This window comes from Anolis carolinensis, chromosome 2 (genome assembly GCF_035594765.1).
Source record: "Anolis carolinensis isolate JA03-04 chromosome 2, rAnoCar3.1.pri, whole genome shotgun sequence".
NCBI lineage: Eukaryota > Metazoa > Chordata > Lepidosauria > Squamata > Dactyloidae > Anolis > Anolis carolinensis.
The window spans coordinates 65,357,338-65,374,003 of record NC_085842.1 but is presented as its reverse complement, the minus strand read 5'-3'; the positions used below and the strand labels follow the sequence as shown (position 1 = coordinate 65,374,003).

The window sequence follows — 16,666 nt, the reverse complement described above, 5'->3', positions numbered from 1 at the left end:
CTATGGCAGGCATCCTCAGAGGTGTTGTTGTCTGTTGGAAACTAGGAGAATGGGGTTTATATATCTGTGGAAGCTCCAGGGTAGGAGAAAGAACTCTTGTCTGTTGGAGGCAAGTGTGAATGTTGCAATTGATCACCTTGGTTAGCAGCCAGACCTTGAAGCTGCAAGGCTATTCAATGCCAATTAAGGTGGCCAATTGAAACATTCACCCTTTCCTCAAACAGACAAGAGTTCTTTCTGCCACCCTGAACATTCCACAGATATATAACTCACTTGACTAGTTTCCAACAGACCTCACAACCTGTGACTATGCCTGCCATAGATGCAGGCGAAGCTTCAGGAAAGAATGCTTCTGGAACATGGCCATACTGCCCGGAAAGCTCAAAGAAACCCAGTGATTCCGACCATGAAAGCTTTGGACAACAAAAAGAAAGATACAGTAGTTTGAAATAAAGCAGCTACACTTTTGCCAACTTCCAGTCGCCCTGGGATGTTTCGTTTGAGCCGCTTCTTGAATCCTACTAAGAAGGCGATATCGGGATATCTCGGGAAATGTCTTTAGAACAGCATTTTTAAAAACTTGCAGTTTGAAAAAGGGGCCTTCCACACGGCCATAGAACCCAGTATATCAAGGCAGATCCACAATATCTGCTTTGAACTGGGCTATTTGAGCCCTATAATCCAGTTCAATGTGGATTTTATACATCTGTGTGGAAGGGGCCTCCGCGTTCCTAAATCGAAGTGACAAAGTTGATTTATATTGGATTTTTTTGCCGAATATATAACCAAGAGAGCCCTCGTGATGTTGTTGTTTAAGGTTGGCCTACAACTCGAGATCAGGTGTATCTATACTGTAAAATTAATTCAGTTTGACATCATTTTTACTGTCATAGCTGAGGACCCTTCCACGGGGCTGAATAAAATCCCACATTATCTGCTTTGAACTGGAATATATGGCAGTGTGGACTCAGATAACCCAGTTCAAAGCAGATCTGCCTTGATATTCTGGGTTATATGGCTGTGTGGAAGGGCCCTGTGTGGTACGGAATCCAGGGAATTGTAGTTTGGCGAGGCACCAGCAATCTTTGGCAGAGAAGGCTCAAGACCTTGTGAAAAATGCAGGATTCCATTGCATCCAGCCATGGCAGCTACAGTGGTGTCAAGCTGCATTAATTCTACTGTGCAGATGCAATCCAAGGACCCTTCCAGACTGGCCCTATATCCCAGAATCTGATCCCAGGTTTTCTATTTATCCCAGGGTCCTTCCACACAGCCCTATATCCCAGAATATCAAGGCAGAAAATCCCACAATATCTGCTTTAAACTGGGTTATCTGAGTCCATACTCAGATAATGTGGGATTTTCCGCCTTGATATTCTGGGATATAGGACGGTGTGGAAGGGCCCCCAGATTATCTGGCAATGTGGACTCATATAATCCAGTTTAAAGCAGAAAAGCTGGTATCAGATCCTGGGATATAAGGGCCTGTCTGGAAAGGCCCCAAGGTTTGAGGCCAAGGAAACCAACAGATCACACTAGAAATTTGTGGACTGAAGGAGAATGTTATGGACCCGGGAACAAATATTAGGCAAAGAAGGCGCTTGTTGGGATTTTGAACTAGATCTGTCACACTATGCACACATTGACCTGGAAATAAACAACATTGCAGGGCTGATTTCCTCCCAAGTTTGCCTGCCACCCTCTCTTATCTGTGTCTGTGAAGACGCCCGTCTCTTCTGTTGTATCAGATCAAAAGGTGGCCGGGACACTTGAAAGGAGCCATCAGTAAACAAGGACATAAATAAGAGGAGAGGGAGGGGAAGAGGAAAATAAACCTGGCTTTGGTGCTTTTGAGAAGCAAGGAAAAATTCATTCTAGGCGTCGAGAAATCAAATCGGCGGGAGGGTCCTTTGCAGCCGAGGTGGGACATTTCTGGGCGCCTTATTCCGGCCCCAGAGATGAAAGTGGCTTAAGCTCCAGGGAGAGCAAGGCGGGTTTCTCATTAACCGGGCCTTGGAATTAGACGGAAAATGACGCGTTCTGCTCCTTCAATGGAGGCAGACGTCACTTTCCCCGCTGGTGCGGTGCCCATAGGGGAAAGAAAACAGAGCCCGGTCAGCGCTGAGATGACGGCCGCTTTCTGCTTGGGGTATTTTTTTATTTTGGGACGGAATAAAAGAGGAGGCGGTGAGGAGGCCACTTAGCATCCCTGGAAAGGCGCTTAAGCGGCTGAGGGGGAAAAGGAAGGGGCCCGAGGCTGTGAGGAATGGTGGGAGTTCAAGTCCCAAACACTTAGAGGGCCCAAGTTTGCCCACGCCTAATCTATGCAATTTGACACCACTTTGCCTGCCAGGGCTTCATGGTTTCCCCAAGTCTTCTCTCTCTGACCAGGAGTGTTGGTGTCTCACCAATTACACCCCAGGATGCTGTTGTCACATGGCAGTTACAGCTGTCACAAACTGCATTGATTCTGCAGTCTAGATTCACCCTGACCCCTTCTACACTGCCCTTATATCCCAGGATCTCTGTTTATCCCAGATTATCTGGCAGTGGAGGTTCATACCATGCAATTCAAAGCCGATAACCTGGGATCAAATGCTGGGATAGCAGGACAGCGTGGAAGTAAGAGGCCCCGGAGAGTGATTTCCTGCCAAACACATTGAGAGGATTGGGCTGCTCCAAGGCAGAAGGCAAAACTGTATGGAAAGGGGAGCAAAATAGTAGGGTACCACCACAATGTGCCCTATTGTGACCCCTCTGTCTCATACCTTGTGGTGTCCGTGGCCGCAGAATAGAGGCCCGGAAATATAAAGGTCTTTTCCTGCCTTGCTGTAAAAATGCTTTCCAATAAAGGCGACCTGATTTGAGGATTTTCTTGGTCAGAGTTCTTATGGGAGAGTTCATGCCTGCCTTCCTCTGAGGCCAAGAGAGGGTCTTGTCTGAGGTCGCCCAGAGGCTTTCCATGGCTGAGTGTAAACATAGTTGTTGTTGGGTTGCTGTGAGTTTTCTGGGCTGTATATGTGCCAGAAGCATTCATTCCTGACGTTTCACCTGCATCTATGGCAGGCATCCTCAGAGGTGTGAGGTCTGTTAGAAACTTGCCAATTGGGGATGTTCAGGGTGGGAGAAAGAACTCTTGTCTGTTTGAGGCAGGTGTGAATGTTTCAATTGGCCACCTTGATTAGCATTGAATAGCCTTTTAGCTTCAAGGTTTAGCTGCTTAGTACCTGGGGGAATCTTTTGTTGGGAGGTGTTAGCTGGCCCTGATTGTTTCCTGTCTGGAATTCCTCTGTTTTCTGAGTGTCGTTCTTTATTTACTGTCCTGATTTTTGAGTTTTTTTTATTACTGGTAGCCAGATTTTGTTCATTTTCATGGTTTCCTCTGTTCTGTTGAAATTGCCCACATGCTTGTGGATTTCAATGGCGTCTCTGTGTAGCCTGACATGTATTGTCCACACTTGCCTCAAACAGACAAGTGTTCTTTCTGAACATTTCACCCTGAACATTTTACAGATATATAAATCCCACTTGCCTAGTTTCCAACAAACCAGACAACCTCTAAGAATGCCTGCCACGGGTATGGTGAAATGTCAGGAGAGAATGCTTCCGGAACCTGGCCATACAGCCCGGAAAACTCACAACAACCCAGTGATTCCGGCCATGAAAACCTTAGACAACACGTTGTTGTTGTTGTTGTTGTTGTTGTTGTCATATTTCTTACCCTCTTTTCTCTCCACAAGGAGACTCAAAGTGGCTACAGTTGTAGTCTAGAACTTAAGCCACTAGGTCACGCTGGCTCTTTTACTAATTAGAGCAAGAGAAGGCAGTGTGGACTCATACAAGCCAGTTCAATGCAGTTAAATTGCATTCTGAAACTGCATTATATGGCAGTGTAGTTACAGCCCTGGGGGTGGTTTGGCCTTCACAAGCTGCCTTAAACTGAACCCATATTAACTTGTGTGTGGAAGAAGTCTTTCACAAGTATGGCATCTCCTGTCTGATAGATTAAACTAAAGCGAACTAAATTCTGAATTGAGGAGGGCCTTCTTTTGGAGAGCATAATTGAAAGGAAAAAGAGATGGCGGGAAGAGAAACGATGTACAATATGGGTCTAAATACCTTAAAAGCGCTGGATTTTGATCTTAGAAACCGTGTCCCCTTCCCACATCTGCTTTGAACATATGGCAGTGTGGACTCAGATATCCCAGTTCAAAGCAGATAATATTGTGGGATTTTCTGCCTTGATATTCTGGGTTATATGGCTGTGCAGGGTCAACGGCCAACGAATCCCAAGTAGTGTAGGGCCCCTTATACACTGCCATATAAAATCCAGATTATCTGCTTTGAACCGGATTATATTAGTCTACACTCCCATATAACCCAGTTCAGAGCAGATTATCTGGATGGCAGTGTAGAAGGGGCCTAGGATGTATTTCAGAGGAAAGGACTGGCCAATCCTGCTCTGATTATTCCTTGCCTAAGAGAAACCTATGAAATGCATGGGGTCCACCAATCCAGAGGCGACTTGAAAGGATATTAGCACACAAAAACAAAAGTAGAATTATTTCCACCGGGCGTTAAAACGTAAAGATGAGGTTACATTTCAGAGGCAGGTTCTGGCCAAGTCACCTCTTGAGTCTTCCTTGCCTAAGAAAACCCTATGAAACATATGCATGGGGTCGCCCTAAGTCAACAGGCGACTTGGAGGCATACTGTCACACACCAGGATTGAAATGATCCGCGTTAAAATGGGATTAAAAACAGCCTCCACCTTGAGGAAAGAGATCAAAACTTTTCCCCAACTCAAGCGGCCTTGTCGGCCGGAATGGCCAGCGTGGCAGGGATCAATCCGGGCGGGCATCTTTCCATCTAAACGTCCACTGGCATCCAGAAGTGAGAGACAAGCAGATCAGCCCAAGCGGAGGGCGGGCGTGCGGACGGGGAATTCGGGGCTCCCTTCCTTGGTGAGGAAGAGGGGGCGAGGACGGACGAGGGCTTATTTCTACGGTGGAAAAGACTCCCAGAAAAGGCGCTTCACAATCCAATACAAGCCTGATGGAGAAAAAGGCAGATTGAAAGAGCCGCCCGTCGAAGGAGAGAAAAACAGAGAGAGAGGGGTTGATTTAAGGGTTAGATTTCCAAAATGGGAGCAGAGAAGCTCTGTGTGTTGTCGAAGGCTGTGTGTTGTCAAAACATTGGGTTGCTGTGAGTTTTCTGGGCTGTATGGCCGTTTTCCAGAAGCATTCTCGCCTGACGTTTCGCCCACATCTATGGCAGGCATCTTCAGAGGTTGTGAGGTTTGTTGGAAACTACAAACTAGTGGGAGAAAGAACTCTTGTCTGTTGGAAGTGTGAATGTTGCAGTTAATCACCTTGATTAGCATCGAAAAGCCGAGCAGCTTCAAATCCTGGCTGATTCCTTCCTTGGGGAATCCTTTGTTGGGAAGTGTTAGCTGGCCCTGATGGTTTCCTGTCTGGAATTTCTTTGCTTTCAGAGTGTGGTTCAGAGGCAGGAATCAGCCAGGCTTTGAAGCTGCAAGGCTTTTCAATGCTGATCAAGGTGATTAATTGCAATATTCACACTTCTAACGGACGGAAGTTCTTAATTTTCTGTTGGAAACTGCTTAGTTTCCAACAAACCTCACAACCTCTGCGGATGCCTGCCATAGATATGGGCGAAACAAAAAGGAGAGAATGCTCCTGGAACATGGCAATGCAGCCCGGAAAACTCACAACAACCCAGGCCCCTTCCACACAGCAGAATAAAATCTCACATTTTCTGCTTTGAACTTGAATATATGGCAGTGTGGACTCAGATATCCCAGTTCAAAGAAGATATTGTGGGATTTTCTGCCTTGATGTTCTGGGTTATATGGCTGTGTGGAAGGGCCCCCGAGAAGCTCTGATCCGGAATAAACCAAGGCGCCAAAACTGTAAATGGGGAATATTAGCCAGCCTCAGATGCATGACACTTCCAAGGAAAGGGGACATTGTAAAATAGGCCAAAAGAAAGGGAAATAAATAAAGCTCAAATAAAGAAAGGCGGCAAGGAGGAATGGGGGGGGGGGCGCAGTTGCCTCCCCAGATTGTGGGATTCAGCTATTTTAAGTGCAATGTTTGATAGGGGAAGCGAAGTATTTCAATCTCCGGGGCTGAGGGGAGAATCCCCCCTTTTTTCTATCCAGGGAGGGAGAAGTGCTGAGCAAGCGAGTCCAAGCCTTTTCAGCCCGAGACTTGAAAGCCTTTGGTAGCTGGCTTCAGAAGGAGAGAAATCGTCTTCTCTCAGAAACAGGACTGGGAAGAGAGAAAGGAAACAGCCCGAGTTGTGGTTTTAGACACAAAGCGAAGCACGCGTCGAGGCTGAGAATTATGGCTGTGGGCTGGTTTTATGTAAGGAATGAAAATGAGACGCAGCCCTGGTTGGGTTTCTCTTCAGATGGCGTTGGGCTGGGAAGAGTCTCCCTCCCTCCAGGAATGCGAGGCTGGCACCGGATTCAAGGGATCTCTGTCCTTTTCCCGGGAAAAGCCGCTCGGAAACGAGGCCTCCTCTCGGCAGGACTCCTATATGATGCTTCAGGACCCAATATCCACCTTTCCTGTTCCAACCAGCTTTAGGACGCTTCATAATTCTAGCATAGGTCTTTTTCGCTCACTTCAAGACGACTTGAAATGAAAACAAAAACGCTTTTCGCTTTTCGAACTAGACTAGACTGACGTTTCCAACGTTCCAAGCTGTGAATACAAAGACATGTTTCTTTTCTTCTATTTTAAAGTAATCTGGAGCATTGCTTTGGTTATTATTAATAATCTGCCTTGGTGTACATGTTCGGGGTGGGGGGAAAATACGTGATCGGTTCCGGTTTGGAATACATTTGCTTCTAAGGAGGACAACTGATTCGTGCCTCACCGCTGCGAAGGGAATGGACGCAGGAGGTGGTTTCATAGGAGAGGAAAGAATTAAGCACTCAGTGCAAGGATTTATTAAGTTTGGATTCACAGACTCTCGCATTAGCGCCCACTCTTAATTTTCTCGTCAAGGGTTTTTCTTTCTTTCTGGGCTGCTAAAATCGGATCCCCTGAAGTACTTACTTAATGACCCAAATGAAAGTCCAGCCACTCTTTGCTCCTATTTTTTAAACATCGCCTATCCTGTTGTCGAAGGCTTTCAAGGCCGGAATTGCTGTGAATTTTCTGGGCTGTATGGCCACGGTCTAGAAGCATTCTCTCCTAATGTTTCGCCACATCTATGGCAGGTATCCTCAGAGGTTGTGAGGTTTGTTGGAAACTAGGCAAGTGGGTTTTGTATATCTGTGGAAGGTCCACAAGCATGTGGACAATTTCAACAGAAAGGAAGAGATCATGAAAATAAACAAAATCTGCCTAGCAGTATTTAAAAAACCCTCTAAAACCAGGACAGTAAATAAGTATAACAGAAAACAGAGGAATTCCACAGACAGGAAACCATTAGGGCCAGCTAACACGTCCTAACAAAGGATCCCCCAGGTAGGAATCAGCCAGGCCTTGAAGCCGCAAGGCTATTCAATGCTAATCAAGGTGATTAATTGCAACATTCGCACTTTTCTCAAACAGAAAAGAGTTCTTTCTCCCACCCTGGACTTTCCACAGAAATATAAACCCCACTTGCCTAGTTTCCAACAGACCTCGCAACCTCTGAGGATGCCTGCCATAGATGTGGGCGAAACGTCAGGAGAGAATGCTTCTAGAACATTGCCATACAGCCCGGAAAAATCACACCAACCTATGCCTGTCCTGTTTCCCAAGTGAGCATTGGTCTTCCCAAGGAGGACCATCCTGGGCTTCTTTATTCGGCCTCGGTATAAAATATAATCTATACACATATAAATAATTATATAATAACTATAAAACAAAATATATCCTCTCAAAGCTGTTTGAAGTCCCCCTGCCCGATTTGTGCTTCTTTGAAGCACAAGAAGCAAGCGCTGCTCCTTCGGACAGCCCACAAGCAACTGGATCAGAAACGAGACAACTTGATTGAAAGGAAGAAGTTGGGTTGCTGTGAGTTTTCCGAGCTGTATGGCCATGTTCTAGAAGCATTCTCTCCTGACGTTTCTCCCACATCTATGGCAGGCATCCTCAGAGGTTGTGAGGTCTGTTGGAAACTAGGCAAGGGATTTTATATTTCTGTGGAAGGTTCAGAGTGGGAGAAAGAACTCTTGTTTGTTGGAGGCAAATGTGAATGTTGAAATTAATCACCTTGATTAGCATTGAAAAGCTTTTCAGTTTCAAAGCCTGGCTGCTTTCTACCTGGGGGAAATCCTTTGTTGGGAGAGATTAGCTGGCCCTGATTGTGTCATGTCTGGAATTATCTTGTTTTCAGAGTGTTGTTCTTTATTCACTGTTTTTTTTAAATACAGTACTGGTAGCCAGGTTTTGTTCATTTTCATGGTTTCTTCCTTTCTTTTGAAATTGCCCGCATGCTTGTGGATTACAAGAAGAAGTTGTATGAAGGGAATGAAAGCAGGAAAGACAAAAGAAGGAGGGGGGAAGGAGAGAAGAAGAGAGCACGCACGCGCGCGCCCGCGGGCGGGGCCGGGCGCGCGACTCTCTCTCCCTTTCTCTGTCTGTGTCTCTGCCTGCGCGCGGAGGAGTAAATGAGGGGCCCGCGGGCCCGGCTGGGCCAATGGCGAGGCGAGGTTGGAGGCGGCGGCGCTGATTGGCCGGGCGGAGGTTCTTAGCCCGCGCGACGCCCCTCGCCCCTTGTCTACTGAACTGAGTCCAGCTGGCGCCAGGGCTGACATAGGATGCTTTGGGGATGTTGCAAAAAAGGAGGCCAGCCTTCTAAGTGGAGCTCGCCCGCGGAGGAGCTAGGGCCCTTCCCCTCCCTCCCGCCCTCTCTCCCTCCCGCCGCATCATCTCGCGCTCTCTTTCCAAACAATCTCCCGCCGCCCCCACTTTTAACAGACCCTTAAAGAAAACTTTGCAAACATTTTGGGAGCTTTGGTTCAGTCCGCTTGGAAGAGCCCCTCCGTAAGTATGTTGGTGAGCCGGACGCGGCGGGAGGAGGAGGAGGAGGAAAGGGAAGAGCTTGAAATGTTTGCGAATACTGTACTTTGATATATTTTTTTTAAAAATCTGTTTTTTCTTCAAAGAGTTGTTAGTCCTTTTTTGTACAGAGAAAATAGACGGAGGGAGGGGAGAATGAGTGGAAAGGGGAGATATGATTCAAAGCAGGAGCCCTCTTGGCTTCTTACCTGCAAGAGACAAAATGCTTTCTAATTGTTGGATATTTTATTATTATTATTTGAAAAAAAGATTGCGAGTTGTTGTTTTAAAATGATCTCAGCTTGAACTCTTAATTAATTAGCAAAGAAAGTGGGGCGATGGGTCACATTGGGAATCAAGGCTCTTCCGGACTCTTGGGCCAGTTTTTAAACAGCTTCTGGAATGAGCTTCGTGTATTCCAAGGAGACTAGAAAAAAGTTCACCCCCATCTATTCCTTTACAAAAATGCATTCTTACTTAGGAAATCTAAGTGGGCCACCACAATAGCTTTACTGTAAATAAATAAAAATAAATAAATAGCTTTCATATTGTTATTTATAAATGCGTATGCTGTTTGTCGTTGGTTTGGCAGCCACATAGTCCTAATCCTTTTTGTTGGATGTGTTGCAATAGCAAATTTCCAGATTAGTTTAGTATTTACACCTTATTTTTGTTATTTAATGTTTATTGGACTTCTGTGATATTTGTCTTTACTGTTCTAATGTAGCACAAATCCTATGTATTATTGATATTAATATTGAAATCTGAAATATATTCAGAAAGGCGTTATTTTCCCTCCCCCTTTCCTTACTGTTAGAGATGAGTATTTGTAGGAAAATTGTGCACTTCATTTGGTACAGAGGAAACAGACGAGGGAAAAACAGAATGAGGCCTCTTCCACACAGCTGAAAAAAAATATCCCACATTATCTCCTATGAATCGGAATATATGGCAGTGTGGACTCATAACCGAGTTCAAAGCAGATATTGTGGGATTTTCTGCCTTGATATTCTGGATTATATGGCTGTGTGGAAGGAGGGGGGTACACTGGGCAAAACAGGACTTTTCCTGGCTTCTTATCCCTATTCTCCCTTTCCGTAGGTTTCAAAGGTTTCTGCTTTTGCGATAATAATAATAATTAATAATAATAAGTGGAAGAGGGAGATGCCATGGTTAAACAGAAATTTATCATCCTCCCCTTCAGGTTTCTAGGAGTAACTTTTGCAAAGTGGAAGGGGGTAAAAGAGATATTTTCTTGGCTTCTCATTCCCCCCTTTTTTAAGGTTTCTGGGGGCCCTTCCACACAGCCATATAACACATAATATCAAGGCAGAAAATCTCACAAAATACCTGCTTTTAATTGGGTTGTCTGAGTTCACACTGTCATATATTCAAAATAGGTAATGTGGGATTTCATCAGCTGTGTGGAAGGGGCCTGAGAGTAACTTTTGCCAAACTTCTCGACTTCTCCTTCCCCGCCTTCCTGGAAAAACTTTGGCAAAACTATGCAGAAACTCCACTTCCTTGGCTTCTCAGTCCCCTTTCCCTCCTTGGAGCCTGCCTTTTTCTCCCCAAGGTGTGTGCTAACCCTTCCTTCCTTCTTGCAGGTATCCTGGTTTAGCCCTTTGAAAGAGGGAAGGCGGTTTCGTCGCGCGTTAACCCTCCCTCCCTTCGGAGGTCGACCTGCCTCCGCCATGGAGGTGGCCACGGACCAGCCCCGCTGGATGGCCCACCACGCCGCCGTGCTCAACGGGCAGCACCCGGAGGCCCACCACCCGGGCCTGGCCCACAACTACATGGAGCCGGCGCAGCTCCTGCCCCCGGACGAGGTGGACGTCTTCTTCAACCACCTGGACTCCCAGGGCAACCCCTACTACGCCAACTCGGCCCACGCCCGCGCCGCCGCCCGCGTCTCCTACAGCCAGGCCCACGGTAGGTTTATGCACACTCAAACTTCAGAAAGGAAAGGTTTCATGTAGACCAGGCATGGGCAAACTTGAGCCCTCCAGGTGTTTTTGGACTTCCACTCCCACCATTCCTCACAGCCTCAGGCCCTTTCCTTTCCCCCCTCAGCCACTTAAGCGCTTAAGCGGCTGAGGGGGGAAAGGAAAGGGCCTGAGGCTGTGAGGAATGGTGGGAGTGGAAGTCCAAAAACACCTGGAGGGCTCAAGTTTGCCTAGATCCTTTCTGTGTGAAGGGCTGAATGTCCCAAGTGGGGTGTGTGGACCCCCAAGGCTTGGGAAAAACGAATGCAGTTGAGCGCAGCTTGAACTGCTGTAGCTCAATGCTGTGGAGCAATGGGAGCTGTAGTTTTCCATAGCCTTTCTTCTTCGCTGCCAAAGAGTGATGGTGCCTCACCAAACAACAAACTCCCAGGATTCCATAGCACTGAGCCTTGGCAGTTAAGTTGATGTTAGACTGCATTGATTCTATAGTGTGGATGCATCTTCTGTGGCCATGTGTGTATATGGGGGTGGGTCATGGTTAGGGCTGTGTGGCCCATTGACTTCCCTCATGGTTGCTCTCTCTGCCTTCCCTAACAGTCGCCTCACTTAGTTTCTCTAAGGGTAGACTTACACTGCCACATAATGCAGTTTGGAACTGCATTCTATGATCATTGCAGACTTCTATAATGCAGTTCAGTTGCATTGTTTAGCATATAATACAGTTCAAACTGAATTGAACCAGGGTTGTTGTATGTTTTCCGGGCTGTATGCATGCCATAGATGTGGGCAAAACGTCAGGAGAGAATACTTCTGGAACATGGCCATACAACCCAGAAAACATACAACAACCCTGTGATCCTGGCCATGAAAGCCTTCAACAACACATTGAATTGAACCTCATTAAATGCATGACATGGCAGTGTAGATGGGTCTACAAAGACTGTTACAGTAACACAGAATTTTTTTGAATGTCATTAAACTTATTTAGTTCAATGCATCAATATGAACACAAAAACGAATAAAGCCATTGCTGTACAGTAGAACATAAGACCGTTACATTCATAGTGAAAGGAATATTGTTCTCTGGAAAGATGAATTGACTCCTATTTTCATACATAAATAACAGTTACTAAGAAATAGTAGACTCCAAATTTACAACCAGTTTTAACTCAAGAGAGTCTTCATCAGGTGGAATGTAGTCTATGATCTGTGTTGTTTTTCTGAGTTGTTTTTCTGGATCCTATAGGGAACATATACCTTGGCTAAAGGTTATTTAAACTGTATTATATGCATGGCATGGCAGTGTAGATGGGACTCCAGGTAATGCAGTTTGAATTGAATTGAACTGCACTAAAAACATGACCTGGCAGTATATATGGGACCCTATATAGTGCAGTTTGAACTCAATAATATGGCAGTGCAGATGGGGCCCCATATAATGTAGTTCAAATGGCAAAATATGCATGACCTGGTAGTGTAGATGGGGCCCCATATATTCTGTAGCGGTGTCTTTCCAGCCTCTGCTCCTTGTCTAACGGTGTCCTTCCCTGGTCCCCTTTTTTCTTTCTCGTCCCCTTCTTCCCGCTCCTCAGCGCGCCTGACGGGGGGCCAGATGTGCCGCCCGCACTTGCTGCACAGCCCGGGCCTTCCGTGGCTGGACAGCGGCAAGGCGGCCCTCTCGGCGGCCCACCACCACAACCCGTGGGCGGTGAGCCCCTTCGCCAAGGCGCCGCCGCTGCACCCCTCCGCGGCCGGGGCTCCGCCGGGCTCGGCGCTGTACTCGGGCGGCGGGGGCGGCGGGGGCGGCAACGGCTCCTCCCCGGCCTCGCACGCGGGGCCCCCGCACCTCTTCGGCTTCCCGCCCACGCCGCCCAAGGAGGTCTCGCCCGACCCCAGCGCCGGGGGCAGCAGCAGCAGCGCCGCCTCGCCCGCCTCGGCCGCCGGCGGAGACGCCAAGGAGTCGCTCAAGTACCAGGTCTCCCTGGCCGAGGGCATGAAGATGGAGAGCGCCAGCCCGCTCCGGAGCAGCCTGGCCGCCTCCATGGGCGCCCAGCCCGCCACCCACCACCCCATCCCCACCTACCCGCCCTACGTGCCCGCCGCCCACGACTACGGAGGGAGCCTCTTCCACCCGGGCAGCTTCCTCGGCGGGCCCGCCTCCAGCTTCACGCCCAAGCAGCGCAGCAAGGCCCGCTCCTGCTCAGGTGAGCAACGCAAGCCCTTCTAGTGTTTAGGAAAGCCCACCCCCCTTCCCATCTCTGGAGCTTGTCAGGCAGAGGCTGGGTGGCCATCTGTCGGGAGGGCTTCGATTGTGTCTTCCTGCAGGGCCCTTGGGATCTCTTCCAAGTCGAGGATTCTATGACTTCACAAGGAAAATAATGTTTTCATTCCCTATCTTCATAGCATAAGGGCCCCTTTTCCACACAGCTGAATAAAATCCCACATTATCTGCTTTGAACTTGGATATATTTATTACAGTAGAGTCTCACTTATCCAAGCTAAATGGGTCGGCAGAAGCTTGGATAAGTGAATATCTTGGATAATAAGGAGGGATTAAGGAAAAACCTATTAAACATCAAATTAGGTTATGATTTTACAAATTAAGCACTAAAACATCATGTTTTACAACATATTTGACAGAAAAAGCAGTTCAATACGCAGTAATGTTATATTGTAATTACTGTATTTACGAATTTAGCACCAAAATATCACGATATATTGAAAACATTGACTACAAAAATGCATTGGATAATCCAGAACCTTGGATAAGCGAGTCTTGGATAAGTGAGACTCTACTGTAATAATGTTTTTATTCCCTATCTTCATAGCATAAGGGCCCCTTTTCCACACAGCTGAATAAAATCCCACATGATCTGCTTTGAACTGGGATATATTTATTATTTACTTACTATATTTCTACAGTTTATAATTTTTTTGTACCCCACCTCCATTCCCCAGAAGGGACTTGTGGCAGCTTACATATGACACAAGGTGCCGAAAACAAATCAAATAAACACACCATACAATACAAAATAAAACCACTAGTATATAAAACAGTTTGAACTCAGAACAGTTTGGCCGTTTCAGTGCCACATAACAAATACACAGTGTATAAATATGTTACAATACAAATCAAAGCACCTTTCAACATAAAATACAAGACAAAAATCATGCAAAGCACCATAACGCCCAGAAATAAGAGATCAATAAATATTAATCATTTAAAAACATTTAAAAACCAATTACAATGATTGTGGAGACTCGTCCATTAAATAGTATATTTCCGCTAAGCTCAGTCATCAGTAATAAACATCAGCCATTGAGAATATTAAGAGAAGTCTCTGCAAAATAAATAAATAAATAAAAATCTGAAAACAAAGCAAATATATGGCAGTGTGGACTCAGATAACCCAGTTCAAAGCAGATAATGTGGGATATTCTACTTTGATATTCTGGGATATATAGGGCTTTGTGTGGAAGGGCCCCAGGTCACAGGCTGGGGGGGGGGGCTTTGATTGTTAGATGGCCCTTGGGGTCTCTTCCAACTCTATTGTTTGTTAATTATACTATGTAACAAAATTTGAAAAAATCTGTTCCTGGTTTGAAAGTGTTATTTCCTTTTTAATTGTGCTGTACTTGCTTTGAAAGTAGTTGTTGTACTCCAGAAACTTTGGTTTTTGTGGCTGCCACCAACTATATTGAATTGGTTGAGATTTTGTGAGATACACATTGAAAAACTATAGCAAAATGTGCTGCAGGATGTCCCACAAAAACAACAGTTTTTGCAGTTTAATAAACTTTCCCCATGTTTTTATGATAGAACCAATTAGGAAACAACCTTTATAACCCAGGAACAAAAATTGTGTTACATAGTGTTATCTGTCCACAACAGGATCATTTTAGGCTCATTTTATAAGCCTGTTTTTAGTGTCTTGTATCTAAATGTGAGATCATAGCGGGATGGCCATCTTTTGGGAGGGCTTTGATTGTGCATTCCTGAATGGACTGGATCGCCCTTGGAGTGCCTTCCCAATCTAGGATTCTATAATCCATTGGCTATGAGGCTTCGGAGGAGGGTGCAATGAGCCTTTTCGCTTGCCAACCTCTTTGGGTATACTTCTTGCAAAGGCTGGTTAGACATAAAGTGAAATTAATTTTAACTGGAGCCTTATAAATGGGGATGCCAAGGGATTAGGAGGAAGCTGGAGGAATGTGTTGGGTTACAGTTTCATTTTGAAGTGGGATTTATGCCACAGAGTTGTTACTGAAATAATTGCAATAGGTCACTGTGCCAACAGAATCTCAGTAAGCCCTCAGTAGTAACAACTGAAGTACAGGTTGAGCATCCCTTGTCCATAATTCTAAGTCCAAAATACTCTCAAATCCTCAATAATAATACTTAAGCACAGGTTAGGCTAATAGAATCCTAGAGTTGGAAGAGACCACAAGGGCCATCCAGTCCAACCGCATTCTGTCATGCAGGAATACACCATCAAAGCAATCCCCACAGATGACCATCCAGCCTCTGTTAAAAACCTCCAGAGGAGGAGATGCCCCCACAGTCTGAGGCAGCATATTCCACTGCCAAGGGTTATAATGTATAGAGAAATTATTTTTAATTGGAGCCTTATAAATGAGGATGCCAGGGGATTAGGAGGGAGCCAGATGAATGTGTTGGGCTACAGTTTTCATTCTGAAATGCAATGGTTAGGATTTATGCCATGGAGTTGTTAATGAAATAATTCTGATAGGTTACAGTGCCAACAGAATTGCAGACAGATCTTAATAATAACTGAAGTACAGGTTGAGCATCCTGTATCTGAAATTCTGAAATCCAAAATACTCCCAAGTCAATAATAATAATAATAATAATAATAATAATAATAATAACAACAACAGCAACCATAACCATCTGTCGGCTGCAAAAGGCCACCCTACTTGGACCTGCACGCATTATTCACTGATACATCACATAGTCCTAGACACTTGGGAAATGTCTGACGTGTGATCCAATACAACAGCCAGCTGCTTGCTGTGTATTAATCTTGTTGTGTATCAAATAATAGTAATAGTAATAATAATACAGGTTAAGATCCCTTGTTTCAAATTTTAAAATAATCCCATACTCTCAATAATAACAACAGCAACAACAAGTGAAGTACAGGTTGAACATTCCTTCTCCAGAATTTTGTAATCTGAAATTGTCCAGACCCTGAGTTAGCAGCACCTTTACTTTGTGGCAGTTCAATGTACATAAGCTTTGTCTCATGTACAACATTATTTTAAAATATTTTGGATAAGATTATCTTCTGCATGTGTATATGAAATGAATTTTGTGTTTAGACGTGGGTTCCAGCTTCACGCTATCTCATTATATATATATCCCAAAATCCAAAACTCTTCTGGTCCCAAACATTTTGGAAGAGGGATACTTAATCAATATTTGCTTGTTCTATATTATCTTTTTTTGCTTACAAAGGCTAAATTACAAATGCTGATTAATTTAAGTTTAATTGTTTAAAGAGTTAAACGAATGCAGGAAATGTGTTTCTTTTCCTATTAATTCTAGCTAAATTTACCAGCCCTTTGATTTTCTAATTGCAATAATCAAACCAGATGAGAATCACTGTTCCATGTAGGAACATACATTGAAAGCTGGGACAATTAAAGAAACCTCCTCAAATCCCCTGATCTTGT

At 45.3% G+C, this 16,666-nt stretch overlaps 1 protein-coding gene across 4 annotated transcripts in view; it reads left to right on the top strand.

The window, feature by feature from the left end:
- The window catches only part of gata2 (GATA binding protein 2), a 48,523-nt gene that overhangs the window by 17,473 nt on the left and 14,384 nt on the right, over positions 1-16,666 (top strand). For 2 of the 4 annotated variants that reach the window (XM_062969822.1, XM_062969823.1), the window contains exons 2-3: positions 10,631-10,955; positions 12,562-13,173. In XM_062969822.1, coding sequence (XP_062825892.1) covers positions 10,718-10,955; positions 12,562-13,173 — 850 coding nt within the window. In that variant the 5' untranslated portion in view covers positions 10,631-10,717. Of the gene's footprint in view, positions 1-8,395; positions 9,009-10,630; positions 10,956-12,561; positions 13,174-16,666 lie in introns of those variants that run through there. The other 2 variants (XM_062969821.1, XM_062969824.1) reach the window with 2 other exon arrangements.